The following is a 19070-nucleotide window of genomic DNA, read 5'->3' on the forward strand; positions in this document are numbered from 1 at the left end:
GAGAAGAGGCAAGAAAACCCAAGCCTTTAGTATTCTCTTCTGCACACTTGAGTTCCAGGCCCTATAAAAGTAGGTTTTCTGTTCTACCTCTTTGCTAACTAATATTTTGAAGGACTGACTTGAAGTGGAAGACATTTAGAGGATTTTAAGTCTCTTTTGATTTGCTTACAAAGGCAGAAAAGCCAGAATGCAAAAGTAGCCAAATTTTTCCGTTTGCCATGGACATAATTTTTAGACTTCCCCTGAAAACTTATAGCCACAAGGAGGACCTAATCACAGATCAAGGCAAAATGCTAAAAATAACAGATTTAAGCAGAACTAAACTAAAACATGTGTTTTATCAAATGTTGGATTTTTAATGCTAGTAATATATTAATAATACAGAAACGTATTTAGAGTTCATTACATTTCCAAATCAGAAAAGCTCTGCTTCCTATCTCCAAAATTCAGAAGGAAAAATTGTTGCCAGCTGTCTGGCCTAGAGGGATTACACTCAATCATTCACACAGTCACTCATTCATTTATTCAAATAAATATTTATTTAGCACTGACTGAATGTTTACTGGTAGAGAGACAGTAAGCAGAAAATTTTAAATCCTGTGGAAAGTGCTGTGGTTGCAGAAAACATGGGATACTAGTTAATATGGTATAGTGGAAAGAGTCATAGGCTTTGAGATAGATGTGGAGTAAGTTTCCGCTCTGCCAGTTATAAAAGCTGTGTTAACCTTAAGCAAGATAAATAACCTTTCTAAGCCTGATTTCCTCACTTATAAAACGAGGACCATAATACCTACCATGAGGATTGCTGTAAGAATTTGAGATATGTGTATTAATTTCCTAGCATGGAACTCGCACATGATATGCATTCAAAAACAATACATACAGACCTACTAGAGAATGGACTTGAGGATACGGGGAGGGGGAAGGGTAAGCTGGGACAAACTGAGAGAGTGACATGGACATATATACAATACCAAACGTAAAATAGATAGCTAGTGGGAAGCAGCCGCGTAGCACAGGGAGATCAGCTGGTGCTTTGTGACCATCTAGAGGAGTGGGATAGGGAGGGTGGGAGGGAAGGAGATGCAAGAGGGAAGAGATATGGGGACATATGTATATGTATAAATGATTCACTTTGTTATAAAGCAGAAACTGACCCACCATTGCAAAGCAATTATACTCTAATAAAGATGTTAAAAAATACATATAATTGTCTTTGCTGTGAGAGTACAGAAACCTAGAAGTGTTAATGAAAGCCTTCCAAGGAGAGATGATATTTGAGAGCAGTCTTATGGCTCCATAAATTTTCACAAAGTTAACACTCCCTTGTAACTACTATTCAAGTCAAAAAATAGAACATTACCCAGTTTCCAGACGCTCCCTTCAAGCAACTATCCCCCCAACACACAAAAGTAACCACTATCTTGAGCATTAAATAAATTTAAGAAGATAAGACCAGATTTATACTTTAGAAAAATCACTGTGACTGCAACACAGAGGGTGAATTGAAGGAAGAAGAGACATGATCAGATTGTGCTTTAGAAAGGGTGTTCTGTCTGTAATATAAAGGATAGATTTCAAGAGGTAAGACTGGAGGAGGGAAACCAATTAAAAGCAGCTGAAGGAATCCAGGCAAATAATGACAGTGGCTTAGACTAGGCAGTAGCAGTAGAGATGGAGAGTTGACAGTTTTGAAAGATTTGGCGGATAAAATCAGCAGTGTTTGGTGACTGGTTGTATGTGAGGAGTGGAGGAAGGAGGAGGAGTCAAGATGATTACCACATTTCTGGCTTGGGTGACTAAATGAATCTCCATATCACTAAGCAAGGTAATCAGTGTTTGGGGTGGGGGGGGAGCATGTTTGGGAGAAAGATGATGGGTTCAGTTTTAGACATTGTGTTTAAGGTACCTGTGGGTCATCTAAATGGTGGCAGAGTCCATCAGGCAGTTGAAAATGTGAGACTAAAGTAAAGAAGAGAGGTCTTGGCTATGGGTCTACATTTGGGAATGACCTGCAAAGCCACCAAGTGATCTATCTCAGGGAGACGAATAGCAGGGAGAAAAATACAGGCAAAAAGAAAAATCCTGAGAAACACCAAATATTTCAGGGGAAACAAAGAAAGAGGTATCAGAAATAGGAACAGGGCTTCCCTGGTGGCGCAGTGGTTGAGAGTCCGCCTGCCGATGCAGGGGACACGGGTTCGTGCCCCAGTCTGGGAGGATCCCACATGCCGAGGAGCGGCTGGGCCCATGGGCCATGGCCGTTGAGCCTGCACATCCGGAGCCTGTGCTCCACAACGGGAGAGGCCACAACAGTGAGAGGCCAGCGTACCGCAAAAAAAAAAAAAAAAGGAAAAAAAAGAAATAGGAACAGATCAAGAGAGTGATGCCACAGAAAGTAAGGGAAGAATGGCCTATGACTGTGAAATTTGGAAGATTCAAAAAATATTTTTAAAATACTACCCAAAATTCTACTACTGTGAGATAATTGCAAACATTTTAGTGTATTTCTTTCCATCATTTTATTTATTTTTATATATACATATACACATTTCAGATTATGCTGTAGAAATAACTGCTCTCTGCTTTTTTTTGAATTTTATTTTATTTATTTTTTTATACAGCAGGTTATTATTAGTTATCCATTTTCTACATATTAGTGTATACATGTCTGTCCCAATCTCCCAATTCATCACACCACCATCCCCACCCCGAGTCACTTTCCCCTTAGTGTCCATACGTTTGTTCTCTACATCTTTGTCTCTATTTCTGCCCTGCAAACTGGTTCATTTGTACCATTTTTCTAGGTTCCACATAACTGCATTAATATACAATATTTGTTTTTCTCTCTTTTTTTTTTTTTTTTTCTTTTTTTGCGGTACGTAGGCCTCTCACTGTTGTGGCCTCTCCGGTTGCAGAGCACAGGCTCTGGACGCGCAGACTCAGCAGCCATGGCTCACGGGCCCAGCTGCTCCGCGGTATGTGGGATCCTCCCGGACCGGGGCACGAACCCGTGTCCCCTGCATTGGCAGGTGGACTCTCAACCACTGCGCCACCAGGGAAGCCTGTTTTTCTCTTTCTGACTTACTTCACTCTGTATGACAGTCTCTAGGTCCATCTATGTCTCTACAAATGACCCAATTTCGTTCCTTTTTATGGCTGAGTAATATTCCATTGTATATATGTGACACATCTTCTTTATCCATTCGTCTGTCAATCGACATTTAGGTTGCTTCCATGACCTGGCTATTGTAAATAGTGCTGCAATGAACATTGGGTGCATGTGTCTTTGAATTATGGTTTTCTCTGGGTATATGCCCAGTAGTGGAATTGCTGGGTCATGTGGTATTTCTATTTTTCTCTTTTAAGGGACCTCCGTACGGTTCTCCATAGTGGCTGTATCAATTTACATTCCCACCAACAGTGCAAGAGGGTTCCCTTTTCTCCACACTCTCTCCAGCATTTGTTGTTTGTAGATTTTCTGATGATGCCCATTCTAACTGGTGTGAGGTGATACCTCATTGCAGTTTTGATTTCCATTTTTCTAAAACTTAGTGATGTTGAGCAGCTTTTCATGTGCTTCTTGGACATCTGTATGTCTTTTTTAGAGAAATGTCTATTTAGGTCTTCTGCCCATTTTTTTATTGGGTTGTTTGTTTTTTTAATATCAAGCTACATGAGCTGTTTATGTATTTCGGAGATTAATCCTTTGTCCATTGATTTGTTTGCAAATACTTTCTCCCATTCTGAAGGTTGTCTTTTCTTCTTGTTCATGGTTTCCTTTGCTCTGCAAAAGCTTTTAAGATTCATTGGTCCCATTTGTTTATTTTTTTTTATTTCCATTATTCTAGGAGGTGGATCAAAAAAGATCTTGCTGTGATTTATGTCAAAGAGTGTTCTTCCTATGTTTTCCTCTAAGAGTTTTATGGTGTCCAGTCTTACATTTAGGTCTCTAATCCATTTTGATTTTATTTTTGTGTATGGTGTTAGGGAGTGTTCTAATTTCATTCTTTTACATGTAGCTGTCCAGTTTTCCCAGCACCACTTATTGAAGAGACTGCCTTTTCTCCATTGTATATCCTTGCCTCCTTTGTCATAGATTAGTTGACCATAGGTGCGTGGGTTTATCTCTGGGCTTTCTATCCTGTTCCATTGATCTATATTTCTGTTTTTGTGCCAATACCATATTGTCTTGATTACTGTTGTTTTGTAGTATACTCTGAAGTCAGGGAGTCTGATGCCTCCAGCTCTGTTTTTTTCCTTCAAGACTGCTTTGGCTGTTCGGAGTCTCTTGTGTCTCCATACAAATTTTAAGATTTTTTTGTTCCAGTTCTGTAAAAAATGCCATTGGTAATTTCATAGGGATTGCATTGAATCTGTAGATTGCTTTGGGTAGTAGAGTCATTTTCACAATATTGATTCTTCCAATCCAAGAACATGGTATAGCTCTCCATCTGTTGGTATCATCTTTAATTTCTTTCATCAGTGTCTTATAGTTTACATACAGGTCTTTTGTCTCCCTAGGTAGGTTTATTCCTAGGTATTTTATTCTTTTTGTTGTAGTGGTAAATGGGAGTGTTTCCTTAATTTCTCTTTCAGTTTTTTCATCATTAGTGTATAGGAATTCAAGAGATTTCTGTGCATTAATTTTGTATCCTGCAACTTTACCAATTTCATTGATTAGCTCTAGTAGTTTTCTGGTGGCATCTTTAGGATTCTCTATGTATAGTATCATGTCATCTGCAAACAGTGAGTTTTACTTCTTTTCCAATTTGTATTCCTTTTATTTCTTTTTCTTCTCTGATTGCTGTGGCTAGGATTTCCAAAACTATGTTGAATGATAGTGGCGAGAGTGGACATTCTTGTCTTGTTCCTGATCTTAGAGGAAATGCTTTCAGTTTTTCACCATTGAGAATAATGTTTGCTGTGGGTTTGTCGTATATGGCCCTTATTATGTTGAGGTAGGTTCCCTCCATGCCCACTTTGTGGAGAGTTTTTATCATAAATGGGTGTTGAATTTTGTCAAAAGCTTTTTCTGCATCTATTGAGATGATCATATAGTTTTTCTTCTTCAGTTTGTTAATATGGTGTATCACATTGATTGATTTGCGTATATTGAAGAATCCTTGCATCCCTGGGAAAAATCCCACTTGATCATGGTGTATGATCCTTTTAAAGGATTGTTGGATTCTGTTTGCTAGAATTTTGTTGAGTTTTTTTGCATCTATATTCATCAGTGATATTGGTCTGTAATTTTCTTTTTTTTGTAGTATTTTTGTCTGGTTTTGGTATCAGCGTGATGGTGGCCTCATAGAATGAGTTTGGGAGTGTTCCTTCCTCTGCAATTTTTTGGAACAGTTTGAGAAGGATTGGTGTTAGCTCTTCTCTAAATGTTTGATAGAATTCACCTGTGAAGCCATCTGGTCCTGGACTTTTGTTTGTTGGAAGATTTTTTTTTTTTTTTTTTTGCGGTATGCGGGCCTCTCACTGTTGTGGCCTCTCCCGTTGTGGAGCACAGGCTCCCGATGCGCAGGCCTAGCGGCCATGCCTCACAGGCTTAGTTGCTCCGCGGCATGTGGGATCTTCCCGGACCAGGGCATGTTGGAAGATTTTAAATCACAGTTTCAATTTCACTACTTGTGATTGGTGTGTTCATATTTTCTATGTCTTCCTGATTCAGTCTCAGAAGGTTATACCTTTCTAAGAATTTGTCCATTTCTTCCAGGTTGTCCATTTTATTGGCATATAGTTGCTTGTAGTATCCTCTTAGGATGCTTTGTATTTCTGCAGTGCCTGTTGTAACTTCTCCTTTTTCATTTCTAATTTTATTGATCTGAGTCCTCTCCCTCTTTTTCTTGATGAGTCTGGTTAATGGTTTATCAATTTTGTTTATCTTCTCAAAGAAACAGCTTTTAGTTTTATTGATCTTTGCTATTGTTTCCTACATTTCTTTTTCATTTATTTCTGCTCTGATCTTTATGATTTCTTTCCTTCTACTAACTTTGGATTTTGTTTGTTCTTCTTTCTCTGGTTCCTTTCAGTGTAAGGTTAGATTGTTTATTTGAGATCTTTCTTGTTTCTTGAGGTAGGATTGCATTGCTATAAACTTCCCTCTTAGAACTGCTTTTGCTGCATCCCATAGGTTTTGGATTGCCGTGTTTCCGTTGTCATTTGTCTCTAGGTACTTTCTGATTTCCTCTTTGATTTCTTCAGTGATCTCTTGGTTATTTGGTAACGTATTGATTAGCCTCCGTGTGTTTGTGTTTTTTATGGTTTTTTCCCTGTAATTGATTTCTAATCTCATAACGTTGTGGTCAGAAAAGATGCTTGATATGATTTCAATTTTCCTAAATTTACTGAGGCTTGATTTGTGACCCAAGATGTGATCTATCCTGGAGAATGTTCCATGTGCATGTGAGAAAAAAGTGTAATCTGCTGTTTTTGGATGGAATGTCCTATAAATATAAACTAAATCTATCTGGTCTCTTGTGTCATTTAAAGCTTGTGTTTCCTTACTAATTTTCTGTCTGGATGATCTGTCCATTGGTGTAAGTGAGGTGTTCAAGTCCCCCACTATTACTTTGTTACTGTTGATTTCCTCTTTTATAGCTGTTAGCATTTGCCTTATGTATTGAGGTGCTCCTATGTTGGGTGCATATATATTTATAATTGTTATATTTTCTTTTTGGATCGATCCCTTGATCATTATATAGTGTCCTTCCTTGTCTCTTGTAACATTCTTTATTTTAAAGTCTATTTTATCTGCTATGAGTATTCTACTCCAGCTTTCTTTTGATTTCCGTTTGCATGGAGTATCTTTTTCCATCACCTCACTTTCAGTCTGTATGTGTCCCTAGGTCTGAAGTAGGTCTCTTGTAGACAGCATATATATGGGTCTTGTTTTTGTATCCATTCAGCAAGCCTGTGTCTTTTGGTTGGAACATTTAATTCATTCACATTTAAGGTAATTATCAATATGTATGTCCCTGCTACCATTTTCTTAATTGTTTTGGGTTTGTTTTTGTAGGTCCTTTTCTTCTCTTGTGTTTCCCACTTCGAGAAGTTCCTTTAGCATTTGTTGTAAAACTGGTTTGGTGGTGCTGAATTCTCTTAGCTTTTGCTTGTCTGTAAAGCTTTTGATTTCTCCATCAAATCTGAATGAGATCCTTGCAGGGTAGAGTAATCTTGGTTGTAGGTTCTTCCCTTTCATCACTTTAAATATGTTATGCCACTCCCTTCTGGCTTGTAGAGTTTCTGTTGAGAAATTAGCTGTTAACCTTATGGGAGTTCCCTTGTATGTTATTTGTCGTTTTTCCCTTGTTGCTTTCAGTAATTTTTCTTTGTCTTTAATTTTTGTCAATTTGATTACTGTGTGTCTCAGCATGTTTCTCCTTGGGTTTATCCTGCCTGGGACTCTCTGCACTTCCTGGACTTGGGTGGCTATTTCTTTTCCCATGTTAGGGAAGTTTTTGACTATAATCTCTTCAGATATTTTCTCGGGTCCTTTCTCTCTCTCTTCTCCTTCTGGGACCCCTATAATGCAAATGTTGTTGCACTTAATGTTGTCCCACAAGTCTCTTGGGCTGTCTTTATTTCTTTTCATTCATTTTTCTTTATTCTGTTCTGCGGCAGTGAATTCCACCATTCTGTCTTCAGGTCACTTATCCGTTCTTCTGCCTCAGTTATTCTGCTATTGATTCCTTCTAGTGTATTTTTTTTTTTTTTTTTTTTGCGGTACGCGGGCCTCTCACTGCTGTGGCCTCTCCCGTTGCGGAGCACAGGCTCCAGACGCGCAGGCTCAGCGGCCATGGCTCACGGCTCCAGCCGCTCCACGGCATGTGGGATCTTCCCGTACCGGGGCACGAACCCACGTCCCCTGCATCGGCAGGCGGACTCTCAACCACTGCGCCACCAGGGAAGCCCCCTTCTAGTGTATTTTTCATTTCAGTTTTGTATTGTTCATCTCTATTTGTTCTTTAATAATTCTAGGTCTTTGTTAAACATTTCTTGCATCATCTCGATCTTTCCCTCCATTCTTTCTCCGAGGTCCTGGATCATCTTCACTATCATTATTCTGAATTCTTTTTCTGGAAGGTAGCCTATCTCCACTTCATTCAGTTGTTTTTCTGGGGTTTTATCTTGTTCCTTCATCTGGTACATAGCCCTCTGCCTTTTCATCTTGTCTACATTTCTGTGAATATGGTTTTTGTTCTGCAAACTGCAGGATTGTAGTTCTTCTTGCTTCTGCTGTCTGCCCTCTCTGCTTTCTGCTTTCTTTATTCAGTATTATTTCATGAGCATTTTCCTGTGTCATTAAACAATTTTTTCTGATCAGAGTTTTGCCTATATGCTATTCTATTACGTATGTGTTTGATTGTTCTTCCATTGTTGGATATTTGTTCGTTCTCTATTTTTAACATTAAGAAGAATACCTTTTTGTGCAAAGATCCTTTTTATTATCTGATTATTTTGTTTATTCAGCAAATATTTATTGAGCATGATGTATTTTCCTTTAGATAGATTTATAGAAATAGAATTATAGGATAAAATATTATGAATGTCTTCAAGACCTTTGTTATGTATTGCCAATTACTCTTCAGAAAAGATTTTACCAGTTTATACATTGTATGAGAAGCACCCTTATCACTAATGAGAATTATTTTAAATCTGCTAATTTGTGAGAGAAATTGCATCTTTTAAAAATATTTATTTCTTTAAAATATTTTTATATATTTTTGATTTTTGAACATTTATATCTGTTTACCTATTAAAAATATTAATCTTTTGTCCTGTATGTAACCATTATTTTGTCTTTTTTATTTGGTGGAGTTTTTTGTTTGCATCTGACAGTCAAATCTGTTGTTCTCCTTTGTGATTAAGCTCCTATTTCTTAGGAGCTTATAATTTTATGACATGAGGCAGGTGTTTCTGGGAAGGCTGTGTATGAGAGGGAAGGGAGAAAGTGAGGTTGCCGAGGCCCAGAGCAGTGATCCAGCTGCTGGTCTTCAGCCCCAAGGTCAGGATGCTCACAGTGGGTCACAGTGGGCTGTCCCACTTCTTGGCACAGCTTTGAGCTACCTCTAGTTTGAGTACAATGCAGGAAGAGTAATTTTGTCCTCCATTGTGCTGCTAGGCCAACCGCATTATTAGAATTGACCTGATTGCTGAGCCCCAGCAGAGGCAGGTGGGACCTGGCAGGACTGCTTCAGGTCCTCTCCTCAGATCCTTGTCTGGTCTCCTTAAAAGGGTTCTGCCTGGGCTTCCCTGGTGGCGCAGTGGTTGAGAGTCCGCCTGCCGATGCAGGGGATACGGGTTCGTGCCCTGGTCCGGGAAGATCCCACATGCCGCGGAGCGGCTGGGCCCGTGAGCCATGGCCACTGAGCCTGCGCGTCCGGAGCCTGTGCCCCGCAACGGGAGAGGCCACAACAGTGAGAGGCCCGCGTAACACACACACACAAAAAAAAGGGTTCTGCCTAAAAGGGCTGTGTGCCAAGACTTGTTTGTTTGCCTCTTGCAGTGACAGTTCTGTTTGGCCTATAGTGTAAATATCATGGCTCCAAAATCCCCCAGCTGTCCATGGTTTGTCATCTCTTCAAAGGGAACTGACTTGTTTTCTACCAGAGGGGGCCAAGGAACATTTGCTACCCACACTGGTTTGGAGCATTAAAAGGGGAGAAAAAAGCTAAGAGTAAGTGTTATTTCATTCTTTGAATTTATCTGGAGATTTTTAATCTCCATCAAAGGATCAGAAGAAGAAGCACATTGAAATTCAATACAAGAGCTTCCAGCTTACACAGAATTCTTCAAAGATGTTTGACTTGATCTTTTAAAAATGACAAAAACCATGAACTGTGTAGCTCTAGGGTTCCTAATTTTGCTTACCCTCCTCAGCCTCCACCTCTGTCTTGCTTCCTACCTACACTCCATCTGTGTGGTCCTGTGTCAGCCTGCAGAGCTTCTTTGAATAGGGGCTGGGAGAGAGGGTGGGAAGTATGAAGGAGCAGTCAGGTTTATATGGCTGCTTATACATTAACCCCTCTCTCAGGCCACATTATCTCATCTTTCAGAGTCTTGTAACTGATCTCTCTATGTTCCTTCTCCTTATTCCAAGCCTATTTTTCACTGCTATCAGAATTACCTTACTAAAAAATAAAACTGATCATGTCACTTTCCTGCTTAAAAACTACCACTGGCTTGTCTCAGTCCAAACTGTCTAGACTGCCACAGAAGGCTTTCATGATCTGGCTCCATTGCCTCCTTAATCAACCTCATCTCCTACTCTTCTCCTTAAATCCATAATCAGGCTACTTCCCACTGGATTGTGAATTCTTTGAGGGCAGAAACAGTATATTTCTAAGGCAAAGAACAGTGACTGGCATATTACTACAGTCTTATTAAATGCTAAATTAATTAACTAGTGATCTAAAATTCTAACAAGGTCACAGTATGAGAGAGAAAACTAAAAAATCATATGGTAGTCTTTCATTTCCTTTGCTAAATATAAATCAGAAGCATACTCACTGTACTAAGGATCAGGTTCCTTCTTCCCCATTACAGATTCTTGGTCATTTAGACCCAGCATCCTGGCTCGATACCCATGAGGAAGCACATGCCTCCAGGAACCCAAGGAGACCAAATGAAACAGAGCTCCGAAGCTCTTGACCAATGTTGCTTACTGCTTGTATCTGAGTGATATAGTACAGGAATGTTTTTGCCTTCTGGAGGTTCTTCTACACATTGATCTTTGGTCTGATTTTCTTTCTGTTAGTGGTGTCCTAGACTGATCTGATTTCATGAAAGTAAATTGAAGTTAACTTTGTTGTGGAAATTCTTTGATAGCCATTGGTAAATAAGTACAACTGTTATAATGTGAGGGAGCCCACTCTTAAGTAGAAGGGAAGTTGAAATCTGTGTGGGAAATACTTAGTCATCAGAATGAATTTTAAATTTGCGAAGTCTGAATCAAGCCAGGAGAGTAGTACCGTAGAAGCTATGAGAAAATGAAAGACAAGAAACTTAAAGAAGAGCCTAAAGTTGTAAAATTTGATAATTTGTATAAAAATAGAAGAATCACCTGTAATTCCTCTACTGTGAGGGAGTGTAGAGTAGAAATTGTGTATACAGTCTTTGAAAAGTGTTATTCAACCTGTTAGTGTCAGAAAATGTTTTAATCCATTACCATAACAGAATAAAGGAGAAAAAAAATACAATGAGCTCCATAGATGCAAGAAAAAAAATTTTTTAGTAAGTCAGTACCCATTCATTGATGAAAGCTCTTAGCAAGTTAGGAATAAAAGAGAAGTTCCTTAACCTGATAAAGGGTATTTATAAAACCAATAACATGTGCCAAGTATTGGCTATAAAGCATAAAGCCCAATATCTACACATAGAGGACAGTCAATAAATGGTGGCTTTGATGATAGAGAAAAACAACTGTAACAATCATCAGTCTAAATGACAAAATAGAAAAATTCCCTTTAAAATCAAGAATAAGTAAGGATGACTGAAGGACTCGTGGGGTGGCTCGCTGCGCTGTGTAAAATTTTCTCCGCTGGGGGCTGGGTTCACATGGTACGTTCAGCCTCAGTGTGAGGGTCAGGACTCTGAGCGGTGGGCAGTCCTGGGGCTCCCATAGGAGTCTAGGGAGGGGCATGGGTCTGGAGCACCCCCATCACAGGCTCCGGCGTTCCTCCCCCTTTCCCGCGAGCTGCGTTTCCAGCCCTGGGGCCTCAGGCTTACCCCACTGGTTGGCCCTGAGCCTCCGTTTCCTCCTAACTCTGGGTGCCGCCGTCCTCCCCTCAGTTCCCCCTCTCCCCATCCTTTCACCAGTGTGACTTTGCCCCCAGGGGACTTTTAGTCACGTGTGGAGGCATTGTTTCTGTTGTTAAAATTTGGGGGGGGGGGGCTGCTAGCGGCACCTAGTGTGTGGAGGCCGCGGATGCTGTTGGACGGCCTACACCGCACTGAACAGCACCCATGACAAAGCATTATCTATAGTGCCTGGGTTTGGAAACCCTGCTCTAGGGTCTTAACAGTCTTCAAAGCCCTGGATGAACTTAAAGACACGTTATCTCTGGAGTTGAAGTTTGAGTTGAAACCAGCCTCAAGTTTCACCTGTTCTCACTGACCCGTGGATTTCTTGATTTCTTTTTTTTTTTTTTTTCGCTGTATGCGGGCCTCTCACTGTTGTGGCCTCTCCCGTTGCGGAGCACAGGCTCCGGACGCGCAGGCCTAGCGGCCATGGCTCACGGGCTTAGTTGCTCCGCGGCATGTGGGATCTTCCCGGACCAGGGCACGAACCCGTGTCTCCTGCATCGGCAGGCGGATTCTCAACCACTGCGCCACCAGGGAAGCCCCTGACCCGTGGATTTCTGTGTGACCAGGTGGCTTTGGAAGAACTACCAATACGTCCTGGCATTTCTCTTTGCCATTGAGGAAATCAATAAGGACTCCCATCTGCTCCCCAATCTGTCCTTGGGTTTCAGCCTCTACAATGCCTTTCCCAGTGACCAAAAGACCTTGGAAAGTGCCCTGTTTTGGCTCTCTGGAGGAAATCAGACTCTCCCTAACTACAACTGCCAGGGACAGAGAAAATCTGTGGCCATTGTTACAGGAACTGCGTTGGCATTTTCAGCCGAGATTGGAACGGTTCTGGAGCTCTACAGAAGCCCACAGGTCACGTATGGTCCTTTTGATTCCATCCTGAGTGATAAAGACCAGTTCCCATCGCTCTTTCAGATGGCCACTACGGACCGCTCCCTGGCTCAAGGAATGATGTGGTTATTGCTGCATTTTGGCTGGACCTGGGTGGCGCTATTTGTATCTGATGATTTGAAAGGCAAGCAGCTCCTCTGGTATCTGAAATCAGAGATGGTGAAGAGAGGTAAATGCTCTCCAGAAGCAGGACCTGCATTGATCACCTGATGGCATCTGGAGCTGCATCCGTTTCTGAGGAAAATCCAATTTACCAACAGTGCTGGAGACAATATATCCTTAGATGAAAAACAGAACCGTGTGACATGATAGGATATCCAGAACGCTGTGAATTTTCCTGCTGGTCTTGGGCTGCTGGTTAAAGTAGGAGAGTTTGTCACCAATATTCTGTATGGTCAAGGCCTGGTCATCAATGAACAGATGATAGAATGATCTGTTGTCTTCAAAGAGGTACAGAGTCATTTCAGTCTTAGAGATAGACATTAAGGAGGTATCTGAAGCATGTCTGGATATGCGACTGAGTATGCACCTCCTTAACTCAGCCCTAAATTCACATTTCACATTTAAACTTTTTTCTGTGTCATCTTACCCACATATATTCTGAGCTAATGCCTATAGAAAGAACAGGTCTCTGTATAAGCTCTTGTTTTAAATTTCAGGTGTATTTGTTCATGCAGTGGTCAAGTGAATAAAATGAATGGAGTTATGAAGTTAAAAAAAAAAAGGATGACTATTAGTGCTTCTATTCAGCATTAGTATATTGGAGATCTTAGCCAATACGGTAAGATAATGAAAAATAAGCATTAGAAAGGAAGAAAGAAAATTGTTGTTTACATAGTTGGTATGATTGCCAGAATCTACAGATAAAATATTAGTATTAAGATTGTTTATCAAGGCAGTTGGCTACAAGATCAAAATACAGTGAATTGAGTTTCTATTGACTAACAAGAAGAAGAAAATAATTCTTTGAAAGGCATCATTTATAACAACAAAAAACCTAAGATACTCCAGATTAATCTTACAGAAAATATGCAAGACCTTTATAGAAAATGTTTTATGTTTTTTTAAATAACTTTTTTCAAAAGGCCAGAGCATTCTACCTTCTCATGGGTTATTGCCAGTTAATAGTCAAAAGCACCATATTAAGATACATACACGTACACACACATACAAACATGCAGGCACACACTTTGTAGATAAGTCTTGTAAAAGACGGTTTTCTGCATAGATCAGGGAAAGGGCATCTCAGACTCAGTACACTACCCTCCCACCTCCAGCCTGAAGCTGATAGAGAATGTAGATCCTCTGCTTCTCCAGAACTGCCAAATCCTTGTCATTTCTAATCTCTGTCAGTCCCAAGGTGGCATGACAGGAAGGAATTTGGCTTTTCCTTAGATGCACAGTTTTTGATTCTGATTGGATCCAGATAGTCAGATTTCTCATATTTGACCACTCTTTCTTCCTAGGTCAATCACTTCCATTCGGAGTGAACTGATTCCATACCTAGTAAGAAAACAGTTCTCCTCAGCTTCATCACAACAAGGACAAGAAGAAAAAGAAGAGGATCTAAAGAAAAAGGAGCTGAAGTCCTTAGGTCAGTGCTTGAGTTGGTGCAGTAAGGTAGGGGTAACAATACCTTTGGAAGAGTGGCTGGGCAACTTAGCCCAGCCCAAGATGCCTGTCTCAAGGCAGCAGGTTTTCATCTAGCCAACAGTCAGGACAGGCTAGCTGACGCCACTCCCTGAGCTCTGGGTGGGCTTGCTCAAGCAAATCCTGTCACTGTGCTCTTCAGGGACACAGGCTAATCATGCCTCAGGTCCATTCTCTGGTTAACAGCTCTGGTTTGGCTGTGTTCCTGTCTAGACCTTTTTGACTTTGAACTCTGTACACCACTTCTCAGTTCCCCTATTCTCTAGGCTGTGGGAGCTCCACTCCTGACTAAACTCAGCCTCTCCTGTCAAGGGAAGAAAGGTGAAGGGCTGTATAATGACAGTCCAACCAGAGCCAACAGACTGTCACCTTTCCAGGATGTAGGGACGAGGTCAGTCTTGTTTGCTCTCATATCCTTGCCTGGTCCCTGGCCCTGTCCTGGGCTCATAGTAGATGTTCCAAAAAATGTACTTATCAAAGGAATAAATGGAGACAGTATACATGATGGTTAAGATATCAGGGCTTAGCATCTCAGACCTGGGTTTGAAATTTTACTCTGCCATTTATTAGCTCTATGACCTAAGGCAGGTTGTTTAGTCTTCTGAGCCCCAGTTTTCTTACCATAAAATAAAAGATTTCAAATGATTGTTGTATGAGTTGAAAAACTGAGGCCCAAGTCCTGTGCTATTTCTCTCATAGCACAACTATCTGATATGATAATGGAGGCTAACAGCACAAAGCCAACATGGCTGGTCACTAAAGCCTGGACAGTTGCTTCTGCTACCCCATGGTGTACAAGAGTCATCTATTTTATTTTCCCTAGTAGTGCTTGATTGTCAAACTTGCTTATAGGACCTCTTTTTAAGCATTTTTATATCATACAGTATTTCAGATGTACAGGAAAGCACCTTGCTCTTTTAATTTGACTTAGTCTTTCAGGTTTTAGTGGGATTTCCCCAGGGTCCATGCTGCATGGGTGCATTGTGGGGGAAGAGGTTTGAGCTGTACCCTCTTTCAAAACTTGTCTGATTCTGTATCCTCTCTGTCATGTCTCTCATGTACTTGCTCGGTTTGGGTATTTGTTCTGAAGATATTTATAGTTTTATAAAAGAAGCCAATACACTGACCTTTGCTCCCTATGATGCCTGCTGGAATGCCTGTCGAGGAGACAGCTGGGAAGATTTGTCCAAGTCACAGGTGCGCTGTTACGTCCACATCATGAAAGAGGGACTCTGCTCTCGAGTGAGCACCCTAGGACTCTACATGGAAGCCAACAGACAGGTGAGAGGATGGGTTTAGAAGAGAAATTGTGGGAGTTCCTGTCCCAGGAACAGACTGAGCCTTTTGTCTTTCTTCATCAGATACACAGTGACTTGTTCAAAATCGCTCTCATTCCAAAGGTTGAACAAGACCTGGCATGTCAGGAGAAACCATTGGGATACCCAAGTACAGCAAAAGGGGAAGTGAGGGGTCTGGTCCATAGAGGCAGAGCTTCTGTGGCTCCAAAGAAAGGCCAAGATCTCCAAGAAGGCTTAACTTCTGGCCTGTGGGTTGAACAGCTTTCTCCTGTTCTGCTCAGCATGGGGATATCTACAGCACTTCATAAACAAGCAGATAAATACTGTGTAATCATTACTGTGATGATGTAAACATAGGCACACAGAGGAAGCTTTCTTAAGGAGGCAAAGGAGCAGAGTATAGAGTAGCCAGATGGCAAAGCATCAAGGAAGGAAAGCCCATGAGAGAGAAGTGTCTGGAAAACAGCATTAGAGCATGAGGAGTCTTGCCAATCCACCCTTTTAATCCTGAGGTTTGTGAGATAAGAAGAATGAGTAGCTTCTATTGAAGGGGAAGCAGTGCCCTAAAGGCAGGCCAAGTTTGAGTTAAGGCAAGGGATGAAGAAGGGGGACAATGAAGAGGCCGAGCGTGTGCAGGAGCTCTTTATTGTGTAGCAGGCACAGGAGGAAGGGAACACTGGGATTGGGATTGAATCCCTGAAGAAAACCTGACTCAAGAATCTTCAGGACCCACACCATGTGGTAGATATGGTCCCAGCCCCAGACCTCAAGCTGGCCTCAACCTGGATTGGTTAAATACAAGGGAATCCAAGCTAGAGAGTTTATGAGAAATCACAGCTAGTCCCATGTTTGCTCAGGGTAGTCCTGGGTAAAGTTAGCCCCAGTTTAGGGTTAGAGGTATAGAAAGCTTCCTTAATTTGACTTTTAGTTCTCTTTCTTCAATTCTATGACTAGAGTCTGTCCAGCTGGTCTGAAAGCAAGTCCACAGATAGCCTGAGGCCAGGAAGTATCCTCTGAAGTGTCAGCAGGGGCTATGCATCAGACAGGCCTGAATGGCCTTAGCTGAAGTGTAATAGAGGAGATCCCAGGGATAGGGACTGAGGGATTGGCCTTCACATCTCCACTGTAGCCAGTCTAGCAAGGCTTCCCTCAGCTAGTGTGACTACCACACATACTGCTCCGACCAGCATTCTGCCCATGCTGGAGAATCACAGGGAGACACACTATCTGTGCCTTCCTAATGGGTCCAGAGCTAAAACACTCCACACCCGTAACGTTTTCAGTTTTCTCATACTGAAAAGAGAATAGTGTGAATTTCCCCTTCAGCATTTTATTTTGCCTGGTGAAGAACATGGATGCCTTCTCAGGGTCTGTCCTGATTGTGGAGTTGTCTAACATTACTCCCATCCTCACCTCATGCATGGCCACTGTGGTCCAGGAGGTGAGCAGGAACCTAGGATGACTGTGGTCAGGCCTCAGGAAGCTCCTTGCTCTCTTTAGGCCTCCTCTCCCAAGTGCTGCCTGGGTATCTCAAAGGCTTGTCTCAGCCTCCCAGCTGAGGGAGGTGGCATTACTTTCAGGGAGGAGACTCTCAGCTAGGAAACTGAGGATAAGATTATCTAGAAGCTGCTGTGTAAACAATCCCTGTCCTAGGGGAAATGCATCAGCCTGCCACATCCAGAAAGGAAGCTGTGGCTGAAAACTCCCCACATCTCTGCTGGACACAGGGTTCTACTAATGGTGCTTTTGGGTGTTTTCTGGTCTGTCTTCAGTGACCAAACCTCTTTCCTCAAGGTGTCCAAATTGCTACCCGTTATCTGTCCGGAAGAATCACTGGTCCATTCATCAGCCCAGATTGTCAGCAAACACCTGGTAAGTGCTAGCTTGGACAGGGCAGTTATGGGACAGTGTCTGGGTGCACTGAGGCTTGTCCTTGAGAAGCTGGTTTAGGGTTTCTCCCAAACCACCTTCTCCTCAGGGCAAACCCTGAACCTCATTGGCCCCAGGGAAATCCCAAACTGAGTTCTGGTTATAAAATCTTACCTTCCAGCCCAGGCACTCAAGAAGATTGTCTGGGCAGGTGCTGAGCCCAGCCACACAAACCCTGTAAGGAAGGTCTGTTACGTAGTCTTTCGACTCAGACACAGGAGCTTCCCATCTCTATCCCTCTTCTTACCCTGATTTGAGCACTGTCTTCAGGAGAGCACATCCATATACACAAGTGCATGAGTGTGTAAGTTTGAGTTGGTCTCAGAGATATTATATGACCTTGTAGCCCTGAGAAATACTGATGATGATCCCTCTTGCTAAAGTGTCTCTAGGGAAAGATCCCATTAGACCCAGCTCAAGGGATCTGGAGGGTTAGTTTGCAGTTGGTTGAGATGGGTGGATACGTTTTTATATTTATATTTGCCTTTTGCAGGTTGGAGTTGACAGCCTCATTGGGCCAGATACACAGGTTGGAGAGAAGTCATCCATTAAGCACTCAGTCATTGGTTCATCCTGTGTCATAAGAGATAGAGTGACTGTCACCAGTTGCCTTCTCATGAACTCAGTTACCGTGGAGGAAGGGTATGTTTCCCCTTGTACCCACTTGAGGCAAGGCCCTGCTATCTCTGGGAGGCTTTGGAGGCCAATCCAGCCTAGGAAAAGGGTCAGCTTTGGGAGAGGAAGAAAGGGGAAAGGATGAAAGGAGTAGTAGTGCCTAGGCCTTGGTTTTGGCTCCATAATATTTAATATGGTCTCTGAAAGCATTTCCATCAGTCTTCTCATACTTATGACAATTGTAGTCCTGGGAGAAGCTGCCTTCTCTTGCTTTGATATTCTACTTGATGGGATGGCCACAGTAGTGAGCCACTGACCCGGCTGGAATGACACTGTACCACTGTCTAAGGGTCACCTTCCCCTATCTCAGTATCCCACAGCAGCCCTGAAGAAAGCAGAGGCCTAGGAGGAATGGACATATAAGCCACTTTCCATTTTTGAGTGAGAGCTTCTCTGTTACAAGTTATGGAGAATCTTTCCCCATTTTAAGATGTGTTAGAATGCCCTAAAATCTTAGTTTATGAACAGCCTGAACTTGGAGTAAGACTTGAATGATGCTTAATAAGATTCTTCCTCTGTATGGACCTCAGGTTTTTTCCTTGTATAAAATGCAAACATTAGTGGTGGAAGAGAGGAAAGATATTACCAATGGTTTTCAGACTTTTTAGAAAGGAAACTTTTTCTTAAGATAAATCTTAAGCAGAAACTCATTATTTTAAACTGGTAAAAGCACAATTGTTTGGAATACAGTGGGGAAGAGGCACTTATCCTTCCTATAGAATGTGAAAACTGATTTTAGAAACCACTAGGGTAGGGCTTCCCTGGTGGCGCAGTGGTTGAGAGTCCGCCTGCCAATGCAGGGGA

At 41.8% G+C, this 19070-nt stretch overlaps 2 protein-coding genes across 2 annotated transcripts in view; one reads left to right on the forward strand and one right to left on the reverse strand.

Moving 5' to 3' along the window:
• EIF2B3 (eukaryotic translation initiation factor 2B subunit gamma) overlaps window positions 1-19070 on the forward strand; it is a 158542-nt gene that overhangs the window by 117583 nt on the left and 21889 nt on the right. Inside the window, exons 7-10 of the mRNA XM_059043067.2 lie at window positions 14181-14308; window positions 15455-15645; window positions 17457-17534; window positions 18085-18233. Of these exons, the coding sequence (XP_058899050.1) occupies window positions 14181-14308; window positions 15455-15645; window positions 17457-17534; window positions 18085-18233 (546 nt within the window). The remainder of the gene's footprint in view (window positions 1-14180; window positions 14309-15454; window positions 15646-17456; window positions 17535-18084; window positions 18234-19070) is intronic.
• The window catches only part of LOC131744159 (small ribosomal subunit protein uS14-like), an 84693-nt gene that overhangs the window by 15807 nt on the left and 49816 nt on the right, over window positions 1-19070 (reverse strand). The gene's annotated exons all lie outside the window — the stretch shown is intronic.

Source organism: Kogia breviceps, chromosome 1, assembly GCF_026419965.1.
Source record: "Kogia breviceps isolate mKogBre1 chromosome 1, mKogBre1 haplotype 1, whole genome shotgun sequence".
Lineage (NCBI taxonomy): Eukaryota > Metazoa > Chordata > Mammalia > Artiodactyla > Physeteridae > Kogia > Kogia breviceps.